The sequence below is a fragment of the Danio rerio genome, chromosome 11 (genome assembly GCF_049306965.1).
Source record: "Danio rerio strain Tuebingen ecotype United States chromosome 11, GRCz12tu, whole genome shotgun sequence".
NCBI classification, from domain to species: Eukaryota; Metazoa; Chordata; class Actinopteri; order Cypriniformes; family Danionidae; genus Danio; species Danio rerio.
This window is the reverse complement of record NC_133186.1, coordinates 2,663,262-2,679,315: the sequence shown is the minus strand read 5'-3', so window position 1 is coordinate 2,679,315 and position 16,054 is coordinate 2,663,262. Positions and strand designations below refer to the sequence as shown.

General features: G+C 37.4%; 1 protein-coding gene across 3 annotated transcripts; it reads left to right on the top strand.

Moving 5' to 3' along the window:
* Window positions 1-117: 117 nt before the first annotated feature.
* Window positions 118-15,689, top strand: si:ch211-160o17.2. Of its 3 annotated transcripts, none has more exons than XM_005155659.6 (6): window positions 118-219; window positions 3,992-4,204; window positions 4,291-4,351; window positions 7,942-8,142; window positions 11,353-11,527; window positions 13,445-15,689. In XM_005155659.6, exons 2-6 carry the CDS (start codon window positions 4,001-4,003, stop codon window positions 13,941-13,943), a joined length of 1,140 nt encoding a protein of 379 aa, XP_005155716.2. In that variant the 5' UTR covers window positions 118-219; window positions 3,992-4,000; the 3' UTR covers window positions 13,944-15,689. The 3 variants fall into 3 exon arrangements, with proteins under 3 accessions (XP_005155716.2, XP_683651.3, XP_073772344.1); XM_678559.9 differs by having other exon boundaries at window positions 118-256; XM_073916243.1 differs by having other exon boundaries at window positions 118-263.
* The last annotated feature ends 365 nt before the right edge of the window (window positions 15,690-16,054 follow it).

Below are 16,054 nucleotides of genomic sequence, written 5' to 3'. Positions count from 1 at the left end.
AAAGGGCTGTTTGTCCCCAGCAGAGGCCGCCATTTGCAAACAAACCACGCAACAAACTCCTCCTCCTGCATTTGACGCAATGTGAAGGGGAAATGCTTTAATTTCCGAGGCGTTTCCGTTACTCTAAACATCTGCGCTAAATGTGCTGTCGTCACAGGGCAGAAATGATGTGTGTTCACCGACTGAGGATCAGAACCGGACTGTGACTCGTGGAAAACGGTCAGATTGAGCTTAAGGACACCGCTGCACATTCACGGTAACCGGTAGCGTTATGTGCTGCTGGAGTTAGGATGCATTTTACTGCCATTTCTGTCACGTCTGTCTTCTGAGGAAGTGTGTGTGTGTGTGTGTGTGTGTGTGTGTGTGTGTGTGTGTGTGTGTGTGTGTGTGCGTGCTGCTTTACAGTATATTTGAATAGTAATGTGTCTTGAGTGTTTGTTTATTTCTGTAACCAACGACTCTCAGATATGTAAACATTGATTTAGTTGGTTTTATATTCGCACATTCGTTCATTTCGTTCAACTTGTGACAAAAGTCTTGTTGTCTATTCAAGTTTTAGAAACAAAAAAATAATAACTTGACAGTTAGTTGATCATTTGGTATCAGAAGTGGCTTATATGCAAGGCAAAGGCGTCTAGTTTACCAAAATAGAATATGATCATGCCTTGATTTTTAATTATTTTATTAGAATAGTAATGTCTGACTTTGCTTAGACAAAAGTCTCATCACTGAACAGAAATAATGTCCAGTATAGAATATAAAGTCCTGCTGCAGTGGAGACAGAATGAATATTGTGTCTGACTCCATTATGTGCTTGGAGGACTGCATCCATACATCTCTGACTCAAATCACTGATTAATAAAGTCATCTGGAATGCCAAAGAAAGCGTTCCTGCAGGACTCCCAGAGTTCATCAAGATCCTTTGGATTATCTTCAATGCCTCCTCCATCATCTTACCCCAGACATGCTCAATAATGTTCATTTCTGGTGACTGGGCTGGCCAATCCTGGAGCACCTTGACCTTCTTTGCATTCAGGAGCTTTGATGTAGAGGCTGAAGTATGAGAAGGAGCGCTATCCTGCTGGAGAATTGTCCCTCTCCTGTGGTTTGTAATGTAATGGGCAGCACAAATGTCTTGAAACCTCAGGCTGTTGATGTTGATCATCCTCTCTGCAGATCTCTCCATACTGCATGTAACCCCAAACCATGACTTCTCCTTCACCAAACTTGACTGATATCTGTGTGAATCTTGGTTCCAGTAGGTCTTCTGCAGTATTAGTGATGATTGGGATACAGTCCAACAGATGATTCATTAGAAAAATCTACCTTCTGACACTTTTCTAAATGATCAACTAGAAGTCAAGATATTATTTGTTGCTCTTACAACAAGACTTTTGTCAGATAGTGTATATTGTTTATTACACTACTTTGAATCTTTGAGTCTGAAATTGCATGTAAATATGACTTCAAAACAACATTAGCTCTATTTAAATTAACTTTAAACAATTACTTTGATAGTCATTGGATGATAATATGATTTCATTACTGTTCTGAAATAATATTATAAAGGGGAAACCCAATAACGTTCTAATATTCTATGTCAGATGAAAAATATTCTGTAGAACTTTTCAATTTCTGTCAAAATACATCCTAGTATTCTTGATGCTGCTGATATTTCGCTATGTAAATGGGCTTCCGTGGATCTGATACATTTGCATGTGTTTTTGCATTTATTTGCACCATATCCATTATCTGATTTCAAGGTTGAAGCTATAACATGCAGGTTATACTCACTGTTGAAATTCACCTTATATTACATGTGTCTGCATTGTTTTTCTCCAGCACCGAATTTAGATTTTTGCAACTTTAAGTTTTGCAGCTGTACTCAGAATATAATTTCTAGTAATTTCTGGTAAACTTAATTTTTATAAATCCTTTTTTTTGGTAATCGTGCTGCACAAAAATATGTCTGAGAATGATTCAAATTAGGTTATCTGTTTACATACATGCATACATACATGCATAATGCATTACAGACAGTATTAAGTTACTCCCTCCAAAAAAGTAACTAGCGTTACTTAGTTACTTTTTATGGTAAGTAATGTGTTATGTTACTTTTGAGTTACTTTTGCATTACTTTTTCTTACTTTCCATGAGGCTTGATATCTTTCAGAACTTGCAGGTAAATTTTTTTTTCTTCCTTTTTAAATGGAGGAACTCTTCAATTAACAACGCACCATATAACCTTCATTTAGCAGTGTTGGGGAGAGTTACTTTTAAAAGTAATCCATTACAATATTAAGTTACTCTCCAAAAAAGTAACTAGTTTCATTACTTAGTTACTTTTTATGGAAAGTAATGCATTGTGTTACTTTTTATCTCTTCCCTTACTTCATCTCTTCCTTTTCTATAAAAGAGGAGCTCTGGAATTAACAGCGCACCATATAACCTTCATTTGCCAGTGTTAGGGAAAGTTACTTTTAAAAGTAATCCATTACAATATCAAGTTACTCTCCAAAAAAGTAACTAGTTTTGTTACTTAGTTACTTTTTATGAAAGTAATGTTACATTACTTTTTAAAGTAACTTTTATATCTCTTCCCTTAATTTCTTTCTTTTCTATGAAAGCGGAGCTCTGCAGTTAACAACACACTGTATAAACTCCATTTACCAGTGTTGGGGAAAGTTACTTTTAAAAGTAATGCATTAGAGTATTGAGTTACTCTCTACTAGTTACTTTTTATAGAAAGTAATGCGTTTTTTTGAGTTAATTTTAATCTCTTTCCTTACTTTATCACTTCCTTTTCTATATTCTTTTTTTTAATGAAGCTTTGCAATTAACAATGCACTGTATAACCTTCATTACCTTTAAAAAAATGTATACATGCCATATATATTATACCTATAGTTTTACATATAGTATATATAGATATGCATGCCGTATATACAGATTAATGAAAGTTTAAAGCAATGTGTTTACTGCTTAGGTGCTTTTTGTCTTGGTGGTTACGTAAACGTTTTTTCTTTTCTTCGATGCGATCAAAATAATGAACGCATTCTGTCATCGAGTGCGAGGTTCAGCAATTTACTTTTTAAACGCTAATCAATTAAAATAAAAGTAATTCGCATTACATTTTTAAAAAAGTAACTACATTATTATTACATAATTTTTAAAAAAGTAATGCATTACTTTTCTCGTTAGTTACAAAAGTAATAATATCACATAACTTGCATTACCCCAACTTTTTTTATCTATCTATCTATCTATCTATCTATCTATCTATCCATCCATCCATCCATCCATCCATCCATCCATCCATCCATCCATCCATCCATCCATCTATCTATCCATCTATCCATCTATCTATCTATCTATCTATCTATCTATCTATCTATCTATCTATCTATCTATCTATCTATCTATCTATCTATCTATCCTTCCTTTCATCCATGTCTATCTATCAATTCATTCATCCATCCATCCATCCATCTGCATCCATTCATTCATCTGTCCATCATTACATCCATCTGTCTATTTTTCCATCCATCCATCCATCCATCCATCCATCCATCCATCTATCTGTCTATCTATCCATCTATCTGCATCCATCCGTCCGTCCATCCATCCATCCATCCATCCATCCATCCATCCATCCATCCATCCATCTATCCGTCTATCCATCTATCTGCATCCATCTGTCATCCATCCATCCATACATCCATCCATCCATCCATTCATCCATTTTCCCATTTATTCCTAAATATCTATATAGGCATGGCGTTCAAGATCGTGTCTGTCTGTCAGTGTTCTTGGTCTTTAAACATTTGTCCTCGTTAGCTAATTAGTTTTTTAGGTTGTAATATTTCTGCACATTGACCTGATTTTCTCTTGACCTATTTGCATGTGTTGAAATGTTAAAGTGACGTAATTCTTAAAAAAAAAACATCAACATTAACACTCCATGACCTCATTTGTTGTGTGTGTTTGTCAGGCTGCAGGTATGGCAGATTTGCTGCGATGTCTCCTGAACGTGGCTGAAAAAGCCGCCAATGTGGCCCGGGTCTGTCGGCAGGAGGCTCCGCTGTTTGAGCTCCTCGTACAGGAAAAGACCGGAGCAGACAAAAACAAGAAATTCGTCCAGGACTTTAAGACGCTTGCTGATGTGGTGATCCAGGAAATGATTCGCCATGATGTTTGTGCTCAGGTTATCGCTCAGTTTTCACTCAGATCTATATATTTATTTAATTAAAACTGACTGAGGGCTGAACATTTTCCATTCTTGCGTTATAGTTTCCAGAGCTGACTGGCTTTATTCAGGGAGAGGAATCCAACAAGTTTGAAAATGGACTTGGTGAGTTACACTGATAAACTTTGATTTGGGCTGCATTTCAATAGATTTCTGTATGCAAATTAGGCAATCATATTCAAATGTTCACCACACTTATGCCGATTGTGACCCTGGATCACATAACCAGTTTTAAGGGTCAAATTTATGAATTTGAAATGTATTAATTAAACAAAATAATCCTTTAATTGACGTATGGTTTGTTATGATAGGACAGCATTCAGCCGACATACAGTTATTTAATTATTTTAATTATTTAATTATTTTATTTTTGACTGTTAAAAAAATCTCAGTGCTTAATTTGTAAATGAGTAATTCCTGGAACAATCAGGGAATAAAAGTTACCGTGACCATCGTCCTCCAAACAATTTCAGTTTTTCCCGGAACATGACTTCATTAAACGGTGATCGCTCAAAAAAGAGCATCACATTTCTGAATGGTCTTTAATTATTTTGTACCATATAACATTATAGGTCAGTCATGGATAATAAAAACATGACGTCGTCTCACACACAAAATCCACACAGCTTTCGCTTTCACTCATTCACATTCTGTCTCTTAAGCCTCCTTTCCAATGCACACGACAAGCGACAGACCGGAAGTAATTCATTTCCAATGGAGAGCAGTCCGGGAGCTGCATTGAGTTTTGATCATCTCCGTATGCGGAAAATTCGGATCCGAATTGAGCTGCGGATCCGTTGAAATATTTGAACTCCTGCGACTAGACCATATGCGACCTGCCGACCGGATATGATGCATTCCAGTGTTGTCCAAGCAGATCCGTGTGCGTGAGATGAGAAATAGAAGTTTATTTGGTTATTTTTTGAATTATAAAAAGTCTATATTAAAAAAAATTTACTTTTCTGTTCATAAATGTAAGTAAGAAAGTAATAAAACTATTTATTTTTTAATGTTGTCTCCACATTCCCTCCAATATTTTAGCGGTCTATGAGTTTCTAGTTTTCATTCCTCTATTAAACCATGTAAACGCACAGAGAAATGTCCAAATGTCGTGTGCAGTTTTTTGCTCATATGCGACACAAATAGGATCTGTTCTATGACCGTGTAAACACAAAAAAAAAGCATGCATTCGGATATTCAGAGATGGGTTTCAGGCCTCCTTCATATGTGGAAATAAATCCAACACAATCTCATGGCAATTCGTAACTTTTTGATTTAGTGGCTAATTCGTATGAATTCGTACGATCTAATTCGTACAATTTAGTACGATTTGCTTATCCCCCAATGACGGTTGGGGTTAGGGGTGGAGTTAGGTGCCACGCCTCCTTTTTAAAATCGTACCATTTCGTACGACTGAACTCGTACGAATTCGTACAAATTAGCCACTAAACTGGCAAAACGTAAAATACTTAAGTTTTCTCGTGAGATCAGGCTGAATAAATCAGATATAGATCGAATATGTGACAATGCGACTGTCATTTAAACAAGCAGATCGGACTTATAGAGGCATTCCGTTCTGTACGTCATTAAACTTGCGACAATGTGGTGCTTCTCCGTAATGACAGAAAGAAGAGCGTGTGTGGAGATGCCGACGCCGTAAACATCAGAGGAAACACAGAGGAGGAAAGTGGTCAGTCGCCACAATTTGCTCCCACCAGACCTGAGATCTCTCTCATACCCACACATACCTCTAAATGGTGGAGGAGATCATACAGCATATAAACCATGAGCGAAAGCATTGATGTCGGCCCTTTCCTACCTCCTCCACCTCAAAATCATTTTAGTTGGGCGAACTTTGTGTTTTAACTTTTTTGTGATCTTTTTTACTTAAAGATCATTTATCATTTATATTTTTCTTTAGAGCTGTAATGCACTCCAGAATCTAACAGATTGATTAGCTGTAGGCTCTAGAACCGTCATCCGAAGTGTTGTCATGCAGTGTTATGCCTGGAGTTCATCAATAGTCTTGCATTTACTAACACAGACTACATCATAAGTGTTTGGAAGTAATTTGCATTTTCATGCTGTAGTAAAACGTCATAAGAACAATGTTTAGTGGCTCAATGTATTACAGCAGTGTGTTTTTAAAAGTCGAAACACTTTATTGATAAAGTGTACAGCCAAGCACGTGTGGTCAGAACACAAACGAGTCACAGGTGATAAAGTGTTAAGCGTTTTCCCAAAGTAAAGTCTGTCTAGCCAGGTCCAAGCAAAATGCCAGCAGGTGTGTGTAGCTCCGCTCACTCTCCGCCCCTTGCCCTTGTTTGGTATCCCGCAGTGGGTGTGATGACGCGCGAACAAAATAGCGACGGTTGGCCGGGCCTACTTGTGGCTTCTTTTGCACTCTTCAGAAACCTATGGGTGACGTCACGCATACTACGTCCATATAATTTACAGTCTATGATCATACTTGGCTAAACCATGAGTGCTACAATGTATGGCTACTGCCAAAAATATGCCTGTGACATCTAACATTAAACCATCTAATATATGGAAGATTGTGTATTTGTACTTAAGCTGCCTTGTGGTCTATATTTCTGCTCATGGCAGATGTTGTATTTGATGACTTTTGGACAAGCAGAATACGATATAACTGAGCAAACATTACATCTGGTTAAAGGTTAAACATATATTTATCTGGATGATTCAGAGTTTTTTTTAGTACTGTGGCAGCGTCATCCTTTTAGCATCGGTACAAGAAATAAAGGAGTCAATCACTCATTTTCCTTCAGCTTAGTCTAGTATTCCAGCATATGTTTTTCACAGTGGATGCCCTTCCAACCAACACCCACATACACTATGGCCAATTTAGTTTATTCAATTCATCTATAGCGCATGTGTTTGGACTGTGGGGGAATCCGGAGCACCCGGAGGAAACCCACGCCAACACAGAGAAAACATGCAAACTCCACACAGAAACACCAACTGGCCTGGCTGAGACTCGAACCAGCTACCTTCTTTCTGTAAATCGACAGTGCTAATCACGGAGTCGCCGTGCTGCTCTTAAAGGAGTCAGGTTATTTTAGAAAACTAAAATTGGACGAGTACCAAGCCCAGAGGCACTCCCTGTAAGAATGCATTGTGCAGAATATGAAATTACACATTTGCAATGCCCTAATTACACTGTATTTAAACAACTGGATCACAGGCTGTAGCCTGGTTTTACTATGGTCGCTTATGCCAGGGTGTGATTCAGAGTTATGCAAATGATTTTAAAATCAGATGGGATGATATCCGTGGTTCGGTTTTGGCAGTGTACCTCATAGGCAAATGTTTGCACGATAATAGGAAAAAGTTGTAAGTATCATTAAGGAGTATTTTACGAGAATATTGATTTTACTGGAGAAATATTTCTGAGGATGTTTGAAAACAACAGTTTTCAGAAACATTCATTTGGTTGTCAAAACCTTCATAATAAAATTTAATCCTAATTTACAAAAATACATAGAAGCAGTTGAAATTATTGTACGCAAGTAGCATATACACTAAGTTGGCAGCCTTATAGTCATATATTTCATGCATTACATCATTTTTGATTACACTTCTTGGTCAAAAAGGCACAGATTTCAAGTTAGTTGATGTATAATTCATATAAATGGAGTCATCTGACTGTAGCTTGTGTGTGTTTGATTTAGGGGAGAGTGTTACTGTGACTGTATGCGCTCAGCAAGAAGACACGACTGCTCTGCTGGCTAAAGTTCTGGATGGAGATCAGACCGCTGCGTCTCTCCTGTCTGAAGTGATCCACCAGGACCTCCAGCTTCAAGATCAGACAGCGGAATCCCTGCAGATCTCCATCAGCCCTGCCGACGTGGGCATCTGGATTGATCCCATCGGTATAGAGCTTGTTGTTTTGAATTGACCTTTTTACTTGCTGGCTAATTTCCTTCAAACTCATGAATAATATATAGATGAATAATAATTGTTCACTTTGATATTTGCATTCACTTGTGCTCATTTAGGCTCTTTTTTATATGAGGTGCCATGTAGGATTTACAGCGGGGTAAATAAGTATTGAAAATGTGAACATTTTTCTCGGGAAAACGTATTTCTAAAGGTGCCGTTGACTTGAAATTTTACCTAGATGTTGGTAACAACCAAAGAAATCCATATATGCAAAGAAAACAAATCTAATTGATGTACAAATTAAGTTCTGCCTAATAAAATGAAATGACGCAGCGAAAAAGTATTGAACACATGAAGAAAGGGAGGTGTAGTTTGGCAGTGAAAGCCCAGACAGCAGCTGATATCTCTCAGTAGTTCTTCAGCAAGCCTCTGCCCTTCCTCAGTGTAAATGAAGATCAGCTGCTTCAGTCCAACATCTACATTAGCAGGAGGATGAAGATGAACCCAGGGTGGACATTTCAGCAAGACAATGATCCAAAACACAGCCAAGAGACTCTCAAATGCTTTCAGAGAAAGAAAATCAAACTATGGAATGGCCTAGCCAATCACCTGACTTGAATTCAATAGAGCATTCAAAATAAAGCTCAGATTTGATAGATGACACCCACAGAACCATCAAGATTTTGACACTCTGTTGAAGTCTGTGAGAAACTCACACCTGAGCAATGCATGTGATTTCAGAAGACAACGATGATGTCTATAAATTTCAATTGGAGGGGAAAATGGGTTAATTTTGTCCACGTTAGAGGAAGAGACTCGAAATATTACACTCCTACTTGGTTAATGTAAGTTTCAGTGCACTCATAAATATTCATGAGACCGTGTGTCCTCATCCAATGAGAAGCAGCGTGGGAGAGACAGTTTACAAAGATGCACTGCAAGTGTTGAAATGCGGGAGGTTTGGTGACACTTTAAGCGAGATTGTAGATTGTAAGTGTGTAGGTGTCTCATTGTTCAGTAGTTGCAAAACTTGTTGCTTAAGTATGAAACTATGTGAAAAAGGTCAAATGAAACATGAGAGGAGGAACTGCGGCTGAAGTGTCACTGTAAATCGTTTTTGTTGAGATGTATTGTCACAGAAATGATTACGATAAGTGATGCTATTGCTGTTTTGCCACTTATTATATCATATAAACAGTGCTCAGCATAAATGAGATGTTTAAGTCTTGTAGCGTGAACTAGGATGGAAATCTATGGGATGGAAAAAATCTTAGACATGTGTTTGAAAAGATGAAGTGTCGGAGAATGTATCTGTTACCATCAAATGTTTGATGAGGAATGGGAAAAGTTTAGAAAAGAATTATGTGAGATATGAGGAAGAGGTTTATAAATGCCTTCAGGTTGGTGAGCATAAAAGTCCTCAACAAAAAATATTCTGGTAACATTTTACAGTAAGGTCCCATTAGTTTATCATGTATTTACTAGAATGAACAAATAGTTATCTTCGTCTAATCATCCATCCATCCACCCATCCACAGTGGGGGAAATAAGTATTGAACATGTCAATTTTTTTCCTCAAAAAAACATATTTCTTAAGGTGATGTTGACTTGAAGTTATCACCGGATGTTGGTAACAACCAAATCTGTAATAAAAATGAAGTAACACAGGTAAAAAGTATTGAACACATGAAGAAAGGGAGGTGTAGTTTGGCAGTGAAAGCCCAGACAGCTGCTGAAATCTCTCAGTAGTTCTTCAGCAAGCCTCTGCCCTTCCTCAGTGTAAATGAACATCAGCTGCTTCAGTCCAACATCTACATCAGCAGGAGGATGAAGATGAACCCAGGGTGGACATTTCAGCAAGACAATGATCCAAAACACAGCCAAAGAGACTCTCAAATGCTTTCAGAGAAAGAAAATCAAGCTGTAGAATGGCCTAGCCAATCACCTGAGCTGAATCCAATAGAGAATACAGAATAAAGCTCAGATTTGATAGACGACCCACAGAAGCATCACGTTTTAGGCCCTGTTTACACTAATGTGTTTTAGTTTTAAAATGTAAAAGTTTTACGGTTACACTATCCGTGCACACTACGCCAGAGTTTTTGAGCGCCGAAAACGGAGCATTCTGGAAACGCTGGAGAGGCTGTTTTCATTCTGCTGCTCAGTCTCAGTGTGGATGGGGGAAAACGGAGACATCTGAAAACGGAGGCGGGGCTGCTGAGATTCGCTACCTGATTGGGGCTTTTGTGTCATTGCGTATCCTTCCCTTATTCGTCAAGCCCCTATCACATGACTATAACACATGACTTTAACGCTACCGGAAGACCGTAGACCAGCCTTCCCTGTAAACAACAACACGGACACAGAAATGGGAGCGTTGTTTGCACTATTGTCTGTTTTAGGTGCCATTGTGCAGTTATTCATTTGTTACGTTTAGTAACAACTCGACCTCGTCGTTTGTCCACAAAAATACCTCTTTTGCTTTCATTGCCATCGCGTTCATTGTTCAACTGGCGTTTGTTGACTAACAATAACCAAATGCCGAGCGAGACGCATGCTTCCTGTTTATACTAGAACGCTCATGCCCAGAGTGCATAAATGGTTACGTGATATATGTTTTTGGTGGCATAGTGTGGACGGAGGTATGTTCAGAAACGCTAGTGTGGACGCGGATCATTTTTGATCTAAAAAGCAGTTTTAAAACTAAAACGCACTAGTGTAAACGGGGCCTTAGACACTCTGTTGAAGTCTGTGAGAAACTCACACCTGAGTAATGCATGTGACTTCATTCTCTATATCAGAGGCATCTTTAAGTGGTGTTTAACCTTTTATGGGTTTTCTTTTTCTGTCGAACAAAATTAAAAAAAAGAAGATATTTTGAAAAATGTTAGAAACCTGTATCCATTGACTTTCCATTTACTATGGAAGTTAATGGTTACAGTTCTCCATCATTATTCAAACCATCTTCTTTTGTGTTCGACAGAAGAAAGAAACTCATAAAGGTTTTGGAACAAGTAAAGAGTGAGTAAATGATCACAGAATTATCAGTTTTTGGTGAACTGGCCTTTTAAGAGTTGTTGTTTTGAAACAAGGCTGCTTATAAAGCACAAAGTACATGCAGAACAAAACCCAATTCTCCATGAGAATTTAGTTTTGACCTTATTATTTTGTGTGTTTTATTGGTTGTATTCTTTGGGCAGATGGGACAAGCCAGTACATAGAAGGAAAAGAGGAAGAGGAGCCAGATGAAGGGTTTTGCGTGTCCGGACTGCCCTGCGCTTTGGTTCTGATTGGAGTTTACTTGCGAGCCACTGGTCAGCCAGTTATGGGTGTCATAAACCAGCCATTCAACCGCAAAGACTCCACAGGGAAAGGGTAAGAATGCTACTTTAGCATGAAACTATAAACCAGGAGTTTAATCTGACAAGACTTCAAAACACTAGATGTTTTATTTGTTGTTAACTGAGTAACTGAAGCACTAGCTGTAAAGGCTCCGCCCCCTCCTCTGGAAAGGAGGCGGGAGCAGCAGCTAAAATGCATTTAAAGAAACGCATAAAATCAGTGCTGAGTTTTTATGCTTTTTCATTTGTTCAATTTCAGTGGAATTTTGTTTTATTTTTTATTTTATTTTGGATAGACACAAATGATAAACAGCACAAATTAATTTACCCGGCTTTTTATGCACAAGGGTGACATTTATTTTGACCCCAACTGTTTATATGGGGGGGAAACAAAATATACATTGTTCGTGACCTTTATAAAGACGTTCTCAGTGTGGTTTAAAAATTTTGGTCTTAAGACACACAGAACAAAATGAAAAACTAAGAATTGAGAAAACGTAAATATTAAATATATTAACTATAAATACATAACCCTAAAAAATGTGGTCCTTTAAGTGCCCTCTAATCTTGCAACTCTAGTATAATGCCTGGCTACAATCATTGTGTTTTAGACTATTAGTCCACACTTGAAGGGACGGTTCACTCAAAAATGCAAATTGTAACATTTACTCAACCGTAATTTATGTAAACCATTTATCAGGAGTTTAAACTGACAAGACTTTAAAACACTAGATATACTGCTTGTTGTTAACTGAGTAACTGAAGCACTAGCTGTAAAGGCTCCGCCCTCTTCTAGAAGTGGAAGCAGCAGCTAATTTTCATTTAAAGAAACACATGAAATCAGTGCCGAGTGTTTTATGCTTTATCAGTTGTTTGATTTCAGTGGAATGTTTTATTTTATTCTTTTATTTTGTTTTGGGAAGACAAACAAGATGTAGAATACAAATTAATTTACCCTACTTTTTTTGCTCTACTTTAAGGACACAAGGGTGCCATTAATTTTTACCACAACTTTCTGTATGGGGAAAATAAATGGTCAATGTTGCTATACATTGTTTGACTTTAAAAATGGCTTTCTTTATTTAAGTCACACACAGTGCAAATAATGAGAGCAAATATCACACACAGAGCTAAAAAACGAAGCAAATATTAAATATGTTAACTATAAAAATATAAACCCAAAAATTGCATCCCTACCACAATTTTTAATTGCCCCAATCATGCAAGTCTAGTACTGCACCAAACTAAAATCATTAATTTATCGACTATTAATCATCTTTTACTTAAATACTTTAGATTTAAAAGGATTGTTCCCCCAAACTTGTGAATTCTGACATCATTTACCCAACATTAACTTGTTATATAAACCGTATACTTGATGTAAAAACCATATATCATGAGTTAAACTGACAGGACTTTAAAACACTTGATGTTTATTTGTTTTTGACTGACTAACCGAAGCACTAGCTGTAAAGGCTCCGCCCTCTTCTAGAAAAAGGGGCGGGAGCAGCAGCTAATTTGCATTTAAAGAGAGACACATGAAATCAGTGCTCTTTTTTTTAATTTTTGAATATGATTGGATGATTAGCATCCTAAGGTGTGCAATTGTTTACAGATAAATGCACAGCTAAAGTAGTTCCGGCAGATTTTGAGCACAATTAAATATCGCTACACTGAATGAATTCAGTTATTTCACTGTCAAACGTGACATTAAAACTAAACAGAAGGCGGGTAACTTGTTTAAAACCAATTGCGTTTTTTTTTTCTTTTTCTGTTGAACACAAAAGAAGATATTTTGAAGAATGTTGGAACACCTATAACCACAGACTTCCAAAGCATTTGCAAGTCAATGGATACATATTATCAACATTTTTCAAAACATCTTCTTTCATATTTGACTGAGTTCTCCCTTTAAATTGTAACTGCATTAAACGATGTGTTGATTTCATAGATGGAAAGGCCAGTACGTGTGGGGTGTTTCGTATGAAGATGTGAACGTATGTTCGCTCACACAACGCAGACAGTCACTGGCACAGAAGAGCGAACACTTATCCGTATTATTGAGCTCCAGTGAGCGGCGCGAGGTGAAGGACGCGCTCGCGGCACTCTCCAACGGCTCGCTAATGTTCGCATCCGGCGCCGGATACAAAATCCTGTGTGTTTTGCAGGGTCTAGCAGACGTGTATGTGTTATCTGAGGGAAGCACCTTTAAATGGGACTCGTGCGCTCCTCATGCCATTCTGCGGGCTCTGGGTGGTGGAGTTTCTGATTTGAGCGCATGTATGCAGGCTAAAAACACTGGGTACGCCTCTGAAATCACATACCATCAGCCCTCAGGGGACCATCAGAGTCACGGTGTGGATCGGTGGGCCAATCAGGGGGGAATAATTGCATATCTGGACTCCAGTGTCATTGAGAAAGTCATAGCGGTGCTGGCTGGAAAGATCTGACTAATATATGAAGTGCTTATCCAAGTTTGGAACTAAACAATCACACAGTAGGGTTTTATTAGTGAAGTAAGAGATAAAGTACATCCAGGAGGTTATTAGAGAAGAATAAAGCCTCAGCAGCTCAAGACTGAAGGGTTTATTCTGTGAGAACAACCGTCTGGATGTTCTGAGCTGTAATAGTTTATTAGTTCTTTAATTCAATGCAAAACTGACTGAATTGTAAACAGCTGATGGAGTATACACTAACCTGTGCATCATTCAGCCACAGGATGGCGCCAAACTGCAAAGCTGACACACGAAACCATTTAAATGAAGTTTACTATACAATCACTGTATTTGTGATCGTGTATCCGAGGATAGCAGAAGGAATTTCGTTTCATATACATTAGAAGATGTAATTATTCTAAACGTATGATGGTTAGTGTGTTTATTTTTATGCTATATTTTCTTTTCTTTATGATGATAGTTTTATAATATGATTTATCAGCATATTCAAATATTAAATTAAGCTATAGCTTATTAGAACAAAATCATAATGCTTATCTGAAGTATTGAACACGTCACCATTTTTCTCAGAAAACGTATTTCTAAAGGTGCCGTTGACTTGAAATTTTTCCAGGATGTTGGTAACAACCAAAGAAATCCATATATGCAAAGAAAACAAATCTAATTAGTTTACAAATGAAGTTATGCGTAATAAAATGAAATGACGCAGGTATTGCGGTATTGAACACATGAAGAAAGGAAGGTGTAGTACAGCAGTGAAAGACCAGACATCAGCTGAAATCTCTCAGTAGTTCTTCAGCAAGCCCCTCTGCCCTTCCTCAGTGTAAATGAAGATCAGCTGCTTCAGTCCAACATCTACATTAGCAGGAGGATGAAGATGAACCCAGGGTGGACATTTCAGCAAGACAATGATCCAAAACACAGCCAATGAGACAATGCTTTCAGAGAAAGAAAATCAAGCTGTAGAATGGCCTAGCCAATCACCTGAGCTGTATGCAATAGAGAATACAGAATAAAGTGCAGATTTATAGACGAGACACACAGAAGCATCAAGATTTACACACTGAGTAATGCATGTGGCTTCATCCTCCACATTAGAGGCGTCTTTAAGTTGCCATCAACAACAAAGTCTGATATAAAGTATTAAACACATTTCCGTAGTTCAGCACTGCTTTCTCCTTTCATTTCATTCTTATTACACACAACTCTTTTGTTTTTGTTTTGTTTTAGTTTTATGTTTGTATTGTTTGGGTTTTACCAAAATCTGCTTCAATTTAATGTCAACAGCTCCTTCAGAAATATTATTCCCAGGATGAAACCTGACAATGTGTTCAGTACTCATCTCCCCTGTAATTATTAGCAATATATATGTTTTTAATTAGCTTGATTTTGTGTCATCCTCGTGATGTGAATGTCCTGATGAAGTGAAGTGTTACTGAAGGAAAGCAGGATTATCACACACACACACACACACACACACACACACACGAAGATTCATGGCCTTTTATGGTGTTTTGTAATATTTGACTGTAAGAAGGGAGTCCTGAGAGTGAAAACAGCGGAAACACATCTGACCTGCTGCAGGTTTCATCTCTTATTCTGAAGTGTTGGTGGGTAATTATGAATCTTGTGTAAAAATAGTACTGTTAAATGTTGGGTAAGAAATGATAGATTATTAAATTAAATATAAGGCACTGGTCATATTTAAAAGCTGTAATAAAGCCGATGTGGATTTTTAAATTCTTTCTTGTGCGTTTGTTTTCTTAAAATCGAGGTTTACACATTCGGATTGATGTTTGCTTTGTTAGGATTGGACAATATTTGGCTGAAATGCAAATCAGGAATCTTTGAGTTAAAAACAAATCTGAATACTGAGATAATTCACTTTTAAATCTGTAATAATTACATTAAACCATTTCCTTCTTCATCTGAAATTTCTTTAAATGGAGACATGGGGTTAAATTTCATGGACAGGGTTTCTGCAGGTTTCACAGAGTTAAATTTAAGACTTTTTAAGACCATTATAACTGAAATTTTAGTCTAATAAAGCACTTAAGCCTAATTAATTTTTTAAATGGTCCAGATGGAAAAGATTTTTATTTGCC